The sequence below is a fragment of the Engraulis encrasicolus genome, chromosome 3, assembly GCF_034702125.1.
Source record: "Engraulis encrasicolus isolate BLACKSEA-1 chromosome 3, IST_EnEncr_1.0, whole genome shotgun sequence".
Lineage (NCBI taxonomy): Eukaryota > Metazoa > Chordata > Actinopteri > Clupeiformes > Engraulidae > Engraulis > Engraulis encrasicolus.
The window spans coordinates 53950097-53965630 of record NC_085859.1 but is presented as its reverse complement, the minus strand read 5'-3'; the positions used below and the strand labels follow the sequence as shown (position 1 = coordinate 53965630).

The 15534-nt window shown below is 44.3% G+C and overlaps 3 protein-coding genes across 3 annotated transcripts in view; 1 reads left to right on the top strand and 2 right to left on the bottom strand.

Annotated features, from left to right (window-relative positions):
• Nucleotides 1-2892, bottom strand: part of ak8 (adenylate kinase 8) — a 47376-nt gene extending 44484 nt beyond the window's left edge. The window contains exons 1-5 of the mRNA XM_063195731.1: nt 2786-2892; nt 2449-2554; nt 2228-2312; nt 1119-1168; nt 691-801 (exon numbers count right to left, since the gene is read on the bottom strand). Coding sequence (XP_063051801.1) covers nt 691-801; nt 1119-1168; nt 2228-2312; nt 2449-2532 — 330 coding nt within the window. The 5' untranslated portion in view covers nt 2533-2554; nt 2786-2892. The remainder of the gene's footprint in view (nt 1-690; nt 802-1118; nt 1169-2227; nt 2313-2448; nt 2555-2785) is intronic.
• An 84-nt stretch (nt 2893-2976) lies between these two features.
• spaca9 (sperm acrosome associated 9) lies at nt 2977-4718 on the top strand. The gene is made up of 3 exons (XM_063195732.1): nt 2977-3281; nt 3360-3550; nt 4278-4718. Exons 1-3 carry the CDS (start codon nt 3138-3140, stop codon nt 4648-4650), a joined length of 708 nt encoding a protein of 235 aa, XP_063051802.1. The 5' UTR covers nt 2977-3137; the 3' UTR covers nt 4651-4718.
• A 1007-nt stretch (nt 4719-5725) lies between these two features.
• The window catches only part of tsc1a (TSC complex subunit 1a), a 51408-nt gene continuing 41599 nt past the window's right edge, over nt 5726-15534 (bottom strand). The window contains exons 18-22 of the mRNA XM_063195730.1: nt 15056-15166; nt 13841-13963; nt 11200-11387; nt 9371-9547; nt 5726-7735 (exon numbers count right to left, since the gene is read on the bottom strand). Coding sequence (XP_063051800.1) covers nt 7360-7735; nt 9371-9547; nt 11200-11387; nt 13841-13963; nt 15056-15166 — 975 coding nt within the window. The 3' untranslated portion in view covers nt 5726-7359. The remainder of the gene's footprint in view (nt 7736-9370; nt 9548-11199; nt 11388-13840; nt 13964-15055; nt 15167-15534) is intronic.

The following is a 15534-nucleotide window of genomic DNA, read 5'->3' as shown; positions in this document are numbered from 1 at the left end:
TGTGTGTGTGTGCGTGCGTGCGTGCGTGCGTGCGTGCGTGCGTGCGTGCGTGCGTTTTTATTAAATAAATCAGTTTCAATTTTCCTGACTCTACTCATCACTTTGTACAAACACAAGAAATACATGTATTGTAAATGGGCGAAATCCCTGGTGTGAGGTGCGAGGTGTGTGGTATGTGTTGCGTTGCGATGCGCTGTCCGGCTTTCCAATTGAATTTAATTCAATTGACTCTAATTTCACTGCATGGTACCTTGAAATTATTTTCTATACATGTGACAAATGATAACTTTTCTACCTTTGTATTCTTGCTGCACTGTGCTGTGCTTTGCTGTCTGTACCTACTCTACTCAATTAACTTTACAATCAACAGTGTTTAAGGAAGAACAAACTAATAATATCGGATCCACACCACCCCAGTTACACACAATTCACCCTATTTTTTTCTTTTTACTTTTTTTTGGGACTCTCCGAGCAGGGAAGCTTTTCATTGCACATGAATTCTGGAATTCAGGTACACATGACAATAAATATCTTGTATCTTGTATTTGGAATATTGTACTAATCATCAATCCAAATGTATTTACGTACGTATATAGCATATGTACATACATAGTTGACTCAACATGTTTAGGTTACTGTACTGTATTCATCTCCAGTAGTGTTGTGCTGTGCTGCATGTAGGTACAGTACCTCCCCCCTCTCCTGGTACCTCTGGGGCTCCCCACTGAAGTCCGGGTCCTCCTTCATGATGTGCTCCACCATGATGTGGATCGCCTGGGTGCGCTCGCACAGCGCTTTGGCCTGAAGCGCAAACACACACACACACACACACACACACACACACACACACACACACACACACACACACACACACACATACACTTGCGCACACGCACACACACACACACACACACACACATGGATGCACGCATACACACACATGGATGCACGCATGCATGCATACACACAGACACACACACACACACACAGACACACACACACACACACACAAGAATTAGATAACACAGATATACCACAGCTATCTCGTGGTGTAATCCTGCTCCCACAGCACTAACTTAAAGAACCACCGGCTGACTCCAGTTTCACATGGAACTCACCACGGTCCTCTTGCCCGATGCTGGCGGCCCAAGAAGTATCACTCGAGGCACTGGGAAAAAAAATCAAACACATCTTCATCATTTAATCCATTGAATGCCACGCTGTATTTGGAAGTTTGGCAGTAGAGTGCCAGCAATCTACACCATTTTTTATGGTTTTTTTGGACAGCCACAGAATTGTTTGTATTTAGACCTATGGACACATACCATAGCTCATTTCAATGTACTGTTTTTTTTGTTTGTTTGTTTGTTTTTTAAATAAAATGCCTAGATGAAATATCCTAATCGTGACATTGTAGGAATTTTTCATAATCTATGTCAGTTCTGTTCATCACAGACTTACCAAAATCACACACACCCAAGGAGTATTAGAATGACTAGCTTAGAAATTTGTTTGGAAAAAAACAAAAAGCAAACACAAAAACGTAATTTCACAGGTGTATCGGTCAACACATGGAAAGAAAGAACGTAAAATTATGTTTCTGGTATTCAATATGATACTGGACCCATCGACATCAAGCTTCATAGTAGGGAGTGCGAGGGTGCAAGAGTGAGTGGGTTTTTTAGTATGTAATTGTTTTTCGTAGTTAACTTCCAGTCTCCAGAAGTGTTTTCCCACCACCATCAATTTCTAAGTCTGCATTATGACTGGGAAAATAGCCGTTTTCGCATATAAAAAGGTGGATCATCCCCATGCCCGGCATTTTGAATTCACGGCAATAGATATCTTCAGATGCAAAACTTACTGTACTTTGTTCAGACCAGTAAATATTAGTTTATTTAGTAAATATGCATGAAAACATCAAATTTGGGATTAGGCAGTATAGTTGCAATAAGCAGCATAGTTGTAATGCCAACTCTGGTCACAGTCCTGCGATGTAATTTGTCCTGTCAAAACCTAAAAGCTGCAAATATATATTCGTTCTACATCTTACTTTTGGATAATGCAATTTATTATCATTTTGCGTATTTCAGGCACAGAGGCTCCAGTGTACAACTTATAAAGACGATGGCACCACCTAGTGGTAAAGACTGGACATTGAAAATGGATGTGAAAACAAGCGACGGACATTCCTCTGAGTGATTTGCCTCAATGATACAGTACTTGCCTTCAAAGTTTCCCTTCTTCAGCATCCCAATCAAATACTGGATAGGGTCTTCGGGCTTATCGATTACCAGTTGTCTCACCATACACTGCAATAACATAATTTGGTTTTAAACGTTAAAGAAACAGACAGTGATTTGACTGACCGACGGTCCAAACATATCTATAAATAAAAAATAATCAACTACTGTGGGCTGCTCCTTCCTACAGACAGTCCATACTTACCTGAAGCATGTCAAAAATGTCATGCTTCTCGGCATAGATGGTCATCTCAGGTGGAATCCTCAAAGGCCTTGTCGTGGCATCCATATTTCACAGACAACCAGCTAAACTGTTCAACAACAACAATGTATTTCATCAACATGCGGTAAACAATCCCAGGCTTAACACGACAGCGATGCACTTGTTATTAACTGGTTAAATGCCAAATTCTGTTGTAAACATAACCACTAGCTCAGCTGTGCATGGACGCAACACTGGCCACTATCTGACTACAACTAACTATTTCTCTGAAAATAAATTAGCTTTCCATCATCGTCCGTTTGATGGAAAGTCAACTTACATTCAGGCTTTGTCACAAGCGAAGAACTTTTATTAGGATAAAATCGTTAGCTAGTTGCCTGCTAAAAACAAGTTTCTTCCGCTAAGTGGTTGCTATGACTACCGCCGCCCATTCTAGAGTCCAGCGCTTGTTGCTACGCAACACAAAAAAAAAACAATTCATTCAAGGAGAATTTTCCACTATGCGACGTTCGAAGCGACAGCAGTCCCTCGGACCAATTTTGTTTATCACTGGTGTGATGGTCGTATGGTGTTTTCTCGACGTTTTCTCTCTAATATCAACGCCATGACATGCCACACTTATTATTTGCCCGATTGAAATATAAGCAAAGCCGATCTATTCAAGGCCAAGTATGAATGAAGAAAGCGAAATTCTATCATCAATTGACAACAAACGCCAGCGTTTCAAGCAACAACAGATCACATTCATATCGGCTCTGGAGCGAGCAAGGGAGCAAGCGCTGGAAAGGACTGAACCTATCAGGACGGTCTCGCAGGTATACTGTTTACTGGCATCCCCCCTCTTGCTGGTTTCCCTTTCTACACACTGAGATCTTTATAATTCATTTTTACAGGTCCAAAGGTTTATGGTCCAGCATTGCAACAGTGTCACAGACAGAAAGATTATCGCGTTCTTTCTTGAGATCGTTTCGGATCTCAACAAGGTTCTCAGGTTGGTCAGGGCACGTTGCTCCAGCACTGATGCGTTAACAGCCTGCAAAGCACTTCTTCATCCAGAGAGTGACATCAGCCAGTTGCGAGCACAGTAAGTCACGTGCTCATGCTCTTACATTGCGCTGGAGCACATTCAAAATCGAAATGTCCTATTTTTCTATTCGATCATATCTATCTATCATAACAGATCATATCTATCTATCAACAACAATGTTAAACAAAAATAGTGAAGAAATAAAAGAGAAGAACAAAATAAAATAAATAAGAGAAATACAATTAAAATAACTATAACTACAAAAATAAGTGGAGCAAAAGAAAGTCTTGTCTGTGTATTGGTGTGCTGGGCAATGACATGTCAATATTTTTGTTTCATTCTATGGCCCTTAAAGGTACACTGTGCAGGAAATGGTCAAATGCTGCTCATTGAAACTGGGTTGCCTATTGCCAAATTTGATCTTTTCATGAAAGTTTACTGAACAATAAAATAATATTTTCTAGTATGGCCCAAGTACAGTCATTTTTGTAGCGAAAAATGGCTATTTCTGGAAATTCAAAATGGCGGACCATGAAGATCCCCTTTTTCATGTATGAAAAGAGCAATTTTCCCAGTCATAATGAATACTTAGAATTTGATGGTGGTGGTAAGTATTCATGAAAAAGGTAGTGAATGGGTAGCATGAATTCTGGAAATCTTTTCTGGAATTCTGGAAAACTAAAAATCTTGCACAGTGTACCTTTAAATGCAAAACAAATCTCCTTTGGGAAAATAAAGGATTTCCATTCATTCTTCTGAGCCAACTTCTTGGACCTTTCCCCAGGTATCCTCATGATGAGATACTGCGGCTCAGCTGTGAGACCAAGAACTACTATGGTGGTGTGGTCAGCCTCATCCCGTTGGCCCTGGACTTGCTGAGGTTAGCTGCCACTCCCGAGCATTCTCCCGCGCCATCACCCATCACACCTGTCCCAGCAATGACAACCACACCTGCCCCCATCCACACTCCCACCCCTGCTAGACCTCTGCAACTCCCCTGCACTCCCACACCCAACTCCAAGAGGCATGCAGCGGTAGAGCGCAGTGTTCAGTCGGCCCGAACCACCCGGGAGACACGACTCCCACGTCCCTTTCACAAAAAAGTGTGGCAGGCTAGGAGACCTGCCTGGAAGCCCCCTGGGAAGGCCTGGAATTGAAGCCTACCGTCATATTGACACAGTCTTATTTCTGATACGAACATTAAATGGATGACATCTACATTGCATGTTAAAGAGTACAAGGCTTGGCCTTTTTCCTCCACAAGCACTCTGGATATTCATGTGGCTTTTATTGTGTTTCAGGGATTTGGCACGCCGCTGCAACAGTATAATCTGCAGAAAACTGATGCTTTATTTAGTGATTTATTGATGTGCTTGCCATTAACAGTGGTTGGCTCAAAGGCAGTGGCAACGGTGTTTGATGGGAAAGAGAAATGTGATGTGTGTCTAGGGAGAGGTAGACCTCTACTCCTCTGTCCTGCAGTAATTACACTTCAGGGTCTCGTTGGCACGCTCTAGATTAATGGAGATTAATTAATGACTACCACAGAAAACATTTTCAAGGGCAGGCCTATTATCAAGTGCAAGTGCAAGGGCTGCCACCAGATGGGGCCATCGCCTCTTTTAGAGTCTCCTCTCACTCCTGCAAAGACAATGAAAATGCATGCATTACACAGAGCTTAGCTGATTTTTATAATTAGAACAGCCTGAACAGTGAAAATTAAGATATTATATTTTTTCATCTGCCTTATATGGTTGATATGAGCGTTAATGCTATTCATTTACATTAGTTTTACATATCACAATCCATGTTTCCCCCCAAATGGAATGTTTCAGACCCTCTGTACATGTATTAGAAGAGCTCTTTTCCAGAACGCGATATTCACCATTTTTGACTTTTTGCATTTTAATATTGGATTTGATTGTTAAGAAGTCCTATCATCTGTGTGAATTCTTGTCATTCAAATGTTTTGAGAACATACTTTTTAAACCTCTATAAAATGCATTTTGCAATGGAATTCCCACTACAAAAATGTCAATTTCCCAACATTCTATGAAATGGATACATCTCATTTTGGAAAAGAGCAGGAGGGTGTGCTAAGATGAGGCTATGGTTGACACAACCATGCATAAAATCTCTTCAGTTGACTAGACGCTATAAATCATGAAGACATTCTCTTCAACTTAAAATAACCAACCATCAAATAAATACATACAGACACAGACGCACTAAGAAGATGTATACATATATAAGTTTTATTGTTTCCATTAGTGTCCATCATCACTAATAGCACTAAAGGCCTACAGTTTTTTGGCTGTGCTGCTGAGAGCACCAGTTGAACACTTGAAAGCAACCCAGAACCGCAGTCACAGAAACACAATCGCACAAAAAGGGTCAGAGTTTGGATTGAGCTGTTTTTTTCTTTTTTTTTCTTTGCGTGCGTGTTATCAGAAAACAAAGCCCCTAAACCGTAAGCGTTGGCTCAAGCACACTACTGACAAGCGCGTATTGCACTTGGTCCTGAGGAGACAAACCCCAGAAACTGCAAATACTGAAGTTAACCAAGTCTGACCATCATGTGACTGTAGCATGTTACTACCTGAAGTAACAAACAGCAGAGGAAAACAAACACTGAAACATTGATTTTGCAACACGCCCTCGGCTTCCACGGCATGGAAAATACACTCCATCTTTTATCATGTGTCCCTGGCAGTAGTTAAAATAAACATTCCATTCCATTACTCTTCCCCAAAGACGATCGCCACAAAGTCAATATTTACCCACCGTACAGCTCACAACCCCCACAGACTGGATTCAATAACAGATGTACTGTTTTGTCCAACAGTCATGTCCCTGTTTCAGATATACGGTTTGTCTAATAATCATGTCCCTATTTCATATACTGTTTGTCTAAATAGACATGTCCCTATTACTCCTGTATGTCACTCATTCTTCATTTGATATTCGTTTTTTTTTGGTCTTACAATCATTTCTGAGTGGATAAAATGAGGCAAAACAACTACATAGTAAAAAATTTGTGTACTAGAATTTAGAAGGTCATATTAAATAAGGTCACGGCGCGCTGCTAAAGCACAAAGTGGAGCAGACAGGTATTGTAATGTAATGTAGCGTGGTGGGGTGGGGTGGGGTGGGGTGAGCAGTGAGTGAGTGGGCTGACTGCTGTGGTCACTGCACTTATGTCATCAGGGCCAGATTAATGCACAGGCTAGATATGGCTGCAGCCTAGGGGCCCCAATCTGTCAGGGGGCCCCTGATTGGCCACAAGTGAAAAATTGCAGAATTTTAACAGGACGCAAAATTTTAAATTTCCTCTGCTGTGATAAATACAGTTGATGTTATCCATAATTTCTTGCTTATAATTATTACACCGTTTATGTAAATTTGCCTCAAAATTTGCCTTCCAGGAGGGCCCACAGCAACCTGTAGCCTAGGGCCCCCCAGGTCCTCTTAATCCGGCCCTGTATGTCATGGAGACGAGGTGCTCCTACGGAAGGTGGGTACTGTATTCATGGTGCTTGGAAGAGGAGGATGATGGGTGACCTGTGCTTGGCCTTTTCTGGTCATTGAAACTGGTAGAAATGGCACCTCTCTCTCTCTCTCTCACACACACACACACACACACACTCTCTCTCACACACACACACACACACACACACACACACACACACACACACACACACACACACCCGTTCTTACTTCTGCTCGTCACTGTCTATACCTCACATACCTCTTCTCTCTCAGACACCCTTGTACACACACACACACATACATACACACACACACAGACCTCACCTCATACTCACACACTTCTTCCTCGCTCGCTTGCACGCACGCACACACACACCTCAGCTTGACTCTGGCAGCTCATTGTAGTCCATGATGTGCAGATCCTCCAACCTCCTCAAGCCCTCATTGGCTTCCTGTTGGTCACATGACACACACTGGTCACATGACTGCACCTCTGCCTGGGAGGCCTGAGAAGGTGGAGTATCGCAGTGACACCCCGAGCTGGTGTTCGATTGGCTCTCCAGGGGCACGTCTTCGTTGTCATAGAGACCGTCGCTCATGTTGCGAGAGAGCTGACGAGCGCGGCGGCCCAACAGGCTGCCCGAGGGGGGGCAAGGGGAGGCGGAGAGGGGGGGTGACGCTGCAGCCTCCTGGACACCTTTACACCTGTCGCTGCCGTCCGGGGAGTCCAACTCCTCGCCACAGCCATTTGCCCTGAATCAAGACAAACACAACAACTTAGACCAGGGATTCCTATTCATAACCATGACAAGGCTCCTCATATATCAGAAGATTCCAGCCAAGGCCCCTCTTATATGAGTCAAGCCACTTTCACAACCATAGTCTAATATAGGACCGTGAGTCAGTGACCCATGAGATACATACAATAACAATAATACGATATTTGTATTAGTACGTTCAATATATTTATCTGTCCCCCAGGGGTCCCCAGCGCCCACTTTAAAAAACACTGCCTTAGACCTTACATCACGTCATCTCCTTTTCATAAACACTCAACATCTCAGTCACAAAAAATGGCCTGGCATTACCTACAGACCACAACAAGACTTGTGGCTTCATTTTCGTCATTGGCAGCGATTAGATACACCCCGCTATGTTGGTCTGTCCATCATTTGGACACCGGATTGCTCTTTGTAGGAATTGCATGCGACGTAGGTTTGTGAACCATGTTGATGTGAGACAAGTAGTCCCCAGCTGTCCGAGAAGTCTGAAATGATCTATAGTTTTATGACTCTGAGCTGAAAATGTTGATATTTATTGCCTGATAATAAAAGTTCTCTCTTTCATGCATGTTCTCAACACATCTTTTTGCATTTGGTGCCCGCTGTCAACACATCTATTTAAGAAAATATATGAAACGCTGTCATAGTGCTGGATCAGCAAGTGAATGAGGGAAAAGCTGTGATGCAGAAACAGAAGTTAAGAAACGCTGTGAAGAAAAGTCTATAAATACAAGACAGGCTGGGTGTAAATAAACACTGCTCTGGTGGAGGGCTGCTAACATAATGGTATGCACAGCGAAAAAGGAAACGGGAAAAAACCTGCTGTGAATCAAGAAAATCTGAGACGTTTTTATGAGACACTTCAACAAAAACACCAAACTGCATATATTTTTAGCGATGCACATTTTTTTTCATAAGACACTTTAAGTAGTGCTTTATATATTGTACAGCTATATTAAGATATGAATGTACTATATGTCCAAACCATTGATGTGTAAATACACATTGATATATCCCTTTGGTCCCTTGAGGCTATGACAGACAAATTGACGGAACGCCAATATATTTCAACTGAACTTGACGACTGTAGAGGCAACTCGGTGAGCCGAAAGAGGCCAGAGGCTTCAATTTGATGCTAATATCAAGTGACGCTGCATCACTAATGACCACCAATAAGATTGAAGCCACCATCAATGGGAGCAGGTTTTGTTAGCATTGGTTGTCGAATGTCAGATACTTCCGCCCACAAAGTGACGAGTTGTCATTCCTCCATTGCCCATGAGAAGGTAGGCATCAAAAATTCTAAGCACCAGGATGACTCAACACCACCACTCTGGCAACCCCATACACAATTTAATTTGTGAATCATAATTACCGTCATTGAAATTACCGCACTTGGAAAAATATCCAGATTTTTGTTTTGTTTCGTTTCGTTTTGTTTCCAGCACAATGCATTTCAAGGAGCCCCCGCGTTGAGTCCTGACCCCAAGGTTGGAAAATGCTGGATACGGGCATTTTGATGAAGCAGCCCATTACGACAGAACACCACAGTGCAAAGGGTGACACCTTGCCGAGTCACCTTCAGGGCTGAAAACTGCTGACTCACCTGCTGGGGTTAAGTCCATCCGTGGAGCTAATGAAATGGTTTGGGGCGTGGCCTCGGTTGTGATTGGTCGGCCTGTCCATCTCCAGTTGGCTGTAAAGCTTCAGTAGCTCCACCCCAAGGGTCTGGGTCACCTGCTTCTGGGCCTGGTAGCGCTCCTCTGACGCCTGAAGCTCATTCCTGCAGCACATGTTGACAAATGTTGATTAGCAGCACACACAAGCATGTGCACACTCATTCACACGCACACACACTCACACACACACACAAAAATGAGTGCATTTGTCAAATCTTTATTTCCATACGTGCATGAGATCAGTCATGTGCTAATGATGAAATAATTTCATCAAGAAGGACAATTCCCACACAAAGAATACAAACACACACAGGCACACACACACACAACCCAGATTCTCTCCTGTGGTCAATCACTGGTGTATTTGGAGATACTGGGTAACAGCGTTGATGTTAAAAAGAATTAGAGGGGTAGATCATTTTCTACTTAATCTGACTATTGCACAACAATGGTACTGTAAGTTTTTTATTTTTAAGTGTGTGAATAAGAGGACAAATGAACACACTACTATCAATGACAATTTAAGACTGAGCTCATGACCGTTTATACTGCAAATGTACTGAACATGTGTGCCATACTTTCCAGACTGTAAGACGCTGCATTTCTCTCATACTCATCGACTAATGTATGCATAATTATTACATGTAAGAAGCACAAAGTGAAGGGAGTTAGCTCCCTTACTAATGTTACAAATGCAAATATCCCATTTCACAATGAGGGGAACCTGTGACGTGTACAGGAGTCGTGACATGCCATTTTTTTTTTTCTTGTTTAATTACATTGGTGCTGCTGCTATTCTTTTGCGAACATATGGACGATATAAATGTCTTTGTATACAGAGGATGTGAATACTCTTATAAGAAGCATATCAATAGTGTATGTGGGGGGGATGATACAGCACCAATAGCAGGGGCCACTCATAGCCTGCTGAGAGAGAGAGAGAGAGAGAGAGAGAGAGAGAGAGAGAGAGAGAGAGAGAGAGAGAGAGAGAGAGAGAGAGAGAAAGAGAGAAAGAAAGGTAGAGAGGAAAAGAAAGGACTACTAGGCAGGATATTCCTCCAGCCTTCTCAAGCTGGCCTGTCAGCTGGCCACAGCACCCAATAACTCAAGTTGACAAAGCGCAGAGACCCGAGCTGAATTTTAATACAGAGGGCTTTATGCAGCCCTCCCGGCAGTATTATGACTGTTTGCCACAACAGTTGCATATCATCACACACACAGTCATGGCGTTCTCCAGACGTTTCACATTCACACATCATCAGATGTGGGAAAGTAGCCGAACTCTTCTGAAAGCAGAGGTCGTCACTGTTATTTACTGACCACACACACACACACACACACACACACACACACACACACACACACACACACACACACACACACACACACACACACACACACACACACACACACACACACACACACGGAATAGAGACGGACCTCCTGTGGAACTTTCAAGTCTCTTCTCGACACACCCTACCTCCCAGAGACAGGTGTCCCCTCTGACTTTCTTATTACCAAACACAAAGTAAACATCTAGACGACAGGCTGACGCGCGCACGCAGCACGCGCACACACACACACGCACACACACTCACCTAGACAGCAGGCAGAGCACACACACACGCACACATTAGCACTCTCACAAAGACAAAGGCAAAGACAAACAAACAAAACAAACAAACACACACAGCAGGTACAAAAGCTTACATTAGTGCTCTCGCTCTCTCTCTCACACACACACACACACACACACCTGGACTTGAGCTTGACGTCGTCTAGCAGTTTCCTCTGCGTGAGGATGAGCTGCTCCTTCTTGTTGACCGAGGCCTCCAGGTCAGTGACGCGCTGCAGTGCCCCGTCTAACCTTTGACCCTGCTGCACGGAGGCCACGCGCGCACGCTCACACTCCTTCCTCCACGACGCCTGCAGCATGCGCATCTCCTGAACACACACACACACACAGACACACACACACACACACACACACACACACACACACACACACACACACACACACAGTTTACTTCTTTATTTGGATTGACAGATAGGTATTTATCATAGCACAAGCCAAATTTTCTAGGAGTTTACACAAAGTTTTACAGTTCACACACAGTTTTAAAAACGCAATGCTTCCTCTAATACGTCTGCACCCTCCAAATGCCCTGAGCAAACACAGACACACACACACACACGCACATGCTTACACACACAGACACAAAGACGGATCAGCGTTGCATTAAACTATTACATTTACCTAATCTTTTATCCAAAGTGACTTACAGTTATTACAAGGTATCGCTTACAGTCTCTAGTTAGTAGAGTAGAGTAGTAGAGTAACTTTATTGATCCCCAGGGGGAAATTCAGGTATCCAGTAGCTTACATAAATACACAAATACACAAAAGCCCACATGGACATTTCAAGACAAAAATAAACACAGGAATAGTCATCAGGGTGGGGAAAATAAAATAAAATAATAGAGATAAATGTAGAAAAGGTAATTGTGCAAAAAGACATTCTGTGAGTTGGGATAGACCAAAGCAGAAAAAACATACTCTGTCAGTTAAGGTAGACAACAAGTGTTGATGGATACATCTATGATATAGTATAGTATGTAGAAGTAGGCAGTGTACAGAGTATGATAGGGGATGAACATTCTTACAATGTCACAGTAAAGTACAGGTAAGTGTTTTAGGCAAGCACACACACACACACACTACACACACACACACACACACACACACACACACACACACACACACACACACACACACAGACACACACACACACACACACACACACACACACACACACACACACACACACACACACACACACACACACACACACACACAAAGAGGTTCCCCAGTAACTGGGCCAGCTCCGACAGATCACAGTCTTTGCTTGTGGTAAGTAGGAAAAACAAGTATGTCCAGTGGTCAAGGGTCAAAAGTTCCTTAGTGCAGTTATTGGACAGCACACGCACACACACACACACACACACACACACACACACACACACACACACACACACACACACACACACACACACACACACACACCAAGAGGTTTCCCGGGCTGGGCCAGCTCTGGCATCTCAGGCAGTCCAGTCCCCTATGATGATGTTCTTCTTAGTGTCCTTCTGTGTGTTGTTAAACAGCTGAATTGCCCATGGGACAAAGGACTTCCTTAGTCTGTCAGTCCTGCAGGTGAAAGCACGGAGTCTGTGGCTGAACAGACTCAGTTGGTTAGTGAAGGTGGCGTTAAGGGGGTGATGCTGATAGTCCATAATAGAGTCTAGTCTGCTCAGTGTTCTGCTCTCGGTTATTGAGGTGAGTGTCTCCAGTTCCATGCCCACCACTGATCCCGCCTTCCTCACCAGTCTGTCAAGGCGTCCAGCATCTCTTTTCCTGATGCTTCCTCCCCAGCACGTCGCAGCAAAGAAGAGCACACTGGCCAGTTAGGTGCACAGGTGTTAACAATAATCGCTTTGTAACGATGGATCGATCCTACAGCCAATGATTCAATAAATCAACTTGCCCGCAAGGAATTAGATAAATAGTTTTTTGTCACTTTATTACTGCACACATTTTGTGGCGATATTTTTTCTGTGGTTATGGTTATGATTATGGTTCTCAAATAACAAGCATGTATATACAGTATTATAGCTTTCTTTAATTTATTTAAAATGACATAACCTTGCCTGTATGTTAAAAAAATATGAACCATCGAACTGGCTCGAATCAAATTGTGGGGCATTCGTCTGTATCGAAAATAATCGAATTGTTGGCTTAAGAAATCAATGTTGAATCAAGTCGCCGTGAAGGCATTGATTTACACCCCTAGCTAGGCGTGTGTGTGAGAGAGAGGCATCCATGCACAGACAGACACACACACACACACACAAGCATATGAACACAAAACCACCCACACATTAACACTCGGGAACCAAAACAACTGTCAACCAGTGCAGCAGTGGCAGCTTGGCGGCAGCATGCAGGCTGGCTAGAGTAAACACACTCACACAGGGGGCTCCAACGGGAGTCAGGGCAGTCATGCGGCCTCGGCCTCAACAAGCACTGCACTGCACTGGCACTACGCTGCACACAGTCCCTCTCATATCACGGGCACCATATCACAGCCTCAGGTGGTGGGTGGGCGGATCGGTCTGCTTTGACATGGTACAGTGGAGAGTCGTGTGCGCCCCCCCCATATCTCCATCCTCATTTTAGATGAATACAGTAGGCCTATATGCCTAGATGTAGATGAATAGCACAAAGCCAGCCCCCAACACATACACATACACACACGCTCAAACCCACCACCCCGATGCACAACACACTCACACAACCCCCCTTGCGATCCCGTGATCAGTGCGGTGTGGGTGTGTCGCACCTGGCTGGCGTTGGGCCCCAGGCGCTCCAGCCGCTGCAGGCACAGCTGGTGGTTCTCCCCCAGCAGGAGCAGCTGGCGACTCAGGAAGCACACTTGCTCCTCCAGCCTCTCAGAGGAGCCCAGCTGGAGGACACAGAGGAAGGAGACATGATGAGATGAGATTAAATAAGAGGAGAGAGAGAGAGAGAGCTGGCGACTCAGGAAGCACACTTGCTCCCCCAGCTTCTCAGAGGAGCCCAGCTGGAGGACACAGAGGAGACATGATGAGATGTGGAGTGGGGAGGGAGGGAGTGTGCGAGAGAGAGAGAGAGAGAGAGAGAGAGAGAGAGAGAGAGAGAGAGAGAGAGAGAGAGAGAGAGAGAGCGAGAGCGAGAGAGAGAGAGAGAGAGAGAGAGAGAGAGCTGGCACTCAGGCAGGAAGGAGACCTGCTCCTCCAGCCTCTCAGAATAGCCCAGCTGGGGGAGACCATGGAGGAGAGAAGAGAGATGAACTGATGATATGAAGGGAGGGAGGGAGAGAGGGAGGGCTCAGCAGAGAAGGAGATAAGAGACGGACATGATGATATGGAGGGAGGAAAGGAGAGGGGGAAAGAGAAAGGGAGCGGGGAAGAGAGAGTTCAGCGGAGAGGAGTGGTAATGAAAGAGAGGAGGGGAGACCAGAGCGAAGCAAGGGAAGGTTTGAGAAAAAAAAATGTGAACAGCAGAGAAAAGAGTGAAGGAATGATTGAGGGAGAGCCAGCAAAAGAGAGATGGGAAGGAGGGACACAGGAGTAGAGCAGTAAGAGAAAATGAGATAAGAAATGAAAGAGAGGGGGGGGAGAGGGGGAGAGGAGAGCATCAGAGAGAGGGATGGTGATGGATGAAGAGACGGCGAGTGAGGGATGTAGGGAGGACAGCAGGGAGGTAGGGAAGAGAGGAAGTGAGAGGGAATGACACAGGGAGTGAAGAGAGAGAGGAGGGCGGCAGGAGAGATGTATGGGGGAGGCAGATACACAGAGGAGGGGGAGGGAGACGGGACAGGCGAGGACGGAGAGGAAGTACTGTAGGGACCAAATGAAATGAAACTGATATCAGGCTCAACGTATGATCAGTACACTCTGTATAAATGAGGTAATAAAAATAAGCAGAAAATCCACGAAAATAAAGAGAATGCATAAATGAGAAGGTGAGTCCATACTTTTGGCCTGTACTGTACCATAGAAACATACACTCTCACCTTCAAAGACAACTGACTCAGCAGCTGTTCCGTGTTGCTCAGGTTCTTATTTGCCGTTTCCAGCTCCGCCTCCAGGAGGGCCACCTTCTCCTCGCTCTCCTCCAGCTCGCTCTGAACACAACAACACAACACACCACACCACAACACATGAGGGGGGGATTCCAACAACAAGGTTAAGTGATAAACCTGGCTGTTTATACCAGGACGATTGCAAGGGGGAGGAAAATAACAAAATATTTGATCAAAAGTACCTTTTGTTTACACGGCACACAAGCTGAACAACTTTTCACAGCGGTTTTAACCATATGATTTTAGTGACCATCAGTTATCTGACAGTCCTTAACTCCCTCTCCAGCATGCATTTTCAAAGATTCTCGCTAATCGAAATAGATCCCCAAAAGAGTCGAAAAGATGGCCGCCTAGTGAGGTAATTTAGGTAAAACCACTTTGTCTGGGTGCCGTGCAGTTCAGTTACCTTT

Coding starts and splice junctions, on each gene's coding strand:
- spaca9 (XM_063195732.1), top strand. CDS start 3,138: ATGAATGAAGAAAGCGAAATTCTATCATCAATTGACAACAAACGCCAG. Junction 3,282..3,359: donor CTATCAGGACGGTCTCGCAG/GTATACTGTTTA, acceptor TCATTTTTACAG/GTCCAAAGGTTTATGGTCCA. Junction 3,551..4,277: donor ATCAGCCAGTTGCGAGCACA/GTAAGTCACGTG, acceptor ACCTTTCCCCAG/GTATCCTCATGATGAGATAC.